This window comes from Rutilus rutilus (genome assembly GCF_951802725.1).
Source record: "Rutilus rutilus genome assembly, chromosome: 18".
In the NCBI taxonomy this organism is placed as follows: domain Eukaryota; kingdom Metazoa; phylum Chordata; class Actinopteri; order Cypriniformes; family Leuciscidae; genus Rutilus; species Rutilus rutilus.
In genome coordinates, this window is record NC_140231.1 from 32,896,892 (window position 1) to 32,899,307 (window position 2,416).

A 2,416-nucleotide genomic window follows, 5' to 3' on the forward strand; every position below is an offset into this window, starting at 1 on the left:
CGTTCCACCAGCATGGAACTGTGAATGAGAATGTTCTGGAAAGTGATTTTGTGGCTCTCTGTGATGGAACCACGAGAAGTTGCTCGTTGACCGATCGTGGGCTTCTGGTAGGGATGTAGACTTGTAGGAATGAGTAAAAGTAGGAGGGAGCTGAGCCTGTGATAGATCTGTAAGCAAGCGTCAATGCCTTGAACTTGATGCGAGCAGTGAGTGGTAGCCAGTGCAAAGTGATTAAGAGAGGAGTGACGTGGGCCCTCTTGGGCTCGTTGAAGACTAGACGAGCTGCAGCGTTCTGAATCATTTGTAGAGGTTTAGTTGCACATGATGGAAGTCCAGCAAGAAGAGCATTGCAGTAGTCAAGCCTAGAGATGACCAGGGCCTGGACGAGAAGTTGTGTTGCATGCTCAGTTAGGAAAGGCCTGATCTTCCTGATGTTGTGCAGTGCAAACCTGCATGATCGAGCTGTCTTTGAAATGTGATCTGTGAAGGTCAGCTGGTCATCCAATATCACTCCAAGATTTCTGACCGACCTTGAAGGATGATTGATGATGAATCTAGCTGGATAGTGAAGTCGTGTTGTAGAGATGGAGTGGCAGGGAGGACGAGAAGCTCAGTCTTTGCCAGGTTGAGCTGCAGGTGATGTTCCTTCATCCATGTCGAGATGTCCGCCAGACAGCTTGAGATCCGTGGAGCTACTGTGGGATCATCTGGTTGAAATGAGAGGAAGAGCTGTGTGTCATCAGCATAGCAGTGGTAGGAGAAACCATGTGACTGTATGATGTGTCCCAGTGATGTGGTGTAGATGGAGAAGAGCAAGGGTCCAAGAACTGAACCCTGAGGAACCCCTGTGGTCAGTTGATGTGCTCTGGATACCTCGCCTCTCCATGCGACCCTGAAGGACCTACCTGTGAGATAGGACTCAAACCAGTGGAGGGAAGTTCCTGTGATGCCCAGTGATGAGAGGGTGGACAGAAGGATCTGATGATTCACAGTGTCGAAGGCAGCAGACAGATCTAGGAGAATGAGAACTGAGGACTTGGAAGCAGCTTTTGCGATCCGTAGGGCTTCTGTGACCGACAGTAGTGCAGTCTCAGTTGAATGCCCTTTCTTGAAGCCGGATTGGTTGACATCCAGCTGGTTGTTCAGAGACAAGAAGGATGTTACTTGGTTGAAAACAGCTCTTTCAAGTGTTTTCGCAATGAATGGTAGGAGAGAGATAGGTCTCTAATTCTCTACAAATGATGTGTTTAGTGTTGGTTTTTTAAGCAGGTTTTTTATTTATCTTATCATTTTTAAGCAGGTATTTTATTTATTTTGTTCACCATTAAGTCAGTCAGTCAGTCATATTTATTTATAGAGCACATTTAAAAACAACAGCTGTTGGCCAAAGTGCTGTACAAAGTGTACACAAGTATCCTAATAAGTAAACATAAAACCACAGATAAACAATGCACAAAACAATGCAAAACCACTACGCCCACTTATGACCATAAGCAGCAGTAAATAAGTGGGTTTTAAGCAAAGATTTAAAATCAGTATATGTTGGGGCAGTCTTTATGTAAGATGGCAAATTGTTCCAAAGCTGTGGAGCGGCCACTGAGAAGGCACGATCTCCTTTTAATTTTAAACGTGTCCTTGGAACAGTCAGCTGTAGACTACTGGTTGACCTAAGATTTCTAAAAACATTATGGTGGAATGAAAGGAGATCAGAGATGTATGGAGGAGCCAGTCCATGCAATCCCTTATAAACAAACAACAGTGTTTTGAAGTACATCATTTTATTATATGTACCAATACGAAAACCTATTCAGGCCCAGTGCAGGGCCAGTGACGGGTCATTAATTGGCTAGGACTCGGGCCGGTAATAGACTATTTGTGGTCCTAGTTATCTAATACATTTATTTTTCATTTAAACTTAAAAGACATGATTTTTTTGTTGACGTTTTTTCATGAAGTTTGTTGTTTCACATATTGTGTCCTAAAGTCTAAAAAAAAACTAATGGAATTGTTTGTAAACGACTATTTCATCAAACATTTGCACCTGAATAATTGAGAGTGATTGTAAGTGTGATGATCATCTGCTAAATGAGCAACAACGACCACAATTCACTCCTCAGTCACTCACTCCTTCAGTCAGTGAAGCTCCCACAGCCGTTCATGAGAGTTTAAATGCTGGGGAATATTCCCATCTTCCCACAGGAGAAGAAGAAGCAAGCAGGAGGAATTACTCCAGGATAAACTACAGACATACTATTGTAAAGATGGAGATTAAGGAAGAACCCTGCAGAATAAAAGATGAAGATACAGAGGAACAAATAGGTTGGTGTTTTCCTTCATTCTCTTTAATGATTGATGAGGAACTTTAAGATGAAAACTGGAAAAAAGGGCAACATTTTTGCTTAATTGTGACTCACCT

General features: G+C 42.7%; 1 protein-coding gene across 1 annotated transcript; it reads right to left on the reverse strand.

The window, feature by feature from the left end:
* Nucleotides 1-407: 407 nt before the first annotated feature.
* Nucleotides 408-2,078, reverse strand: LOC311277683 (uncharacterized protein; the record flags this gene model as incomplete). Its single annotated transcript, XM_084388054.1, has 3 exons — nucleotides 408-707; nucleotides 906-1,224; nucleotides 2,034-2,078. The coding sequence occupies 3 exons, from the start codon at nucleotides 2,076-2,078 to the stop codon at nucleotides 508-510; spliced, it is 564 nt and encodes a 187-aa protein (XP_084244180.1). The 3' UTR covers nucleotides 408-507.
* Between the last annotated feature and the right edge of the window lie 338 nt (nucleotides 2,079-2,416).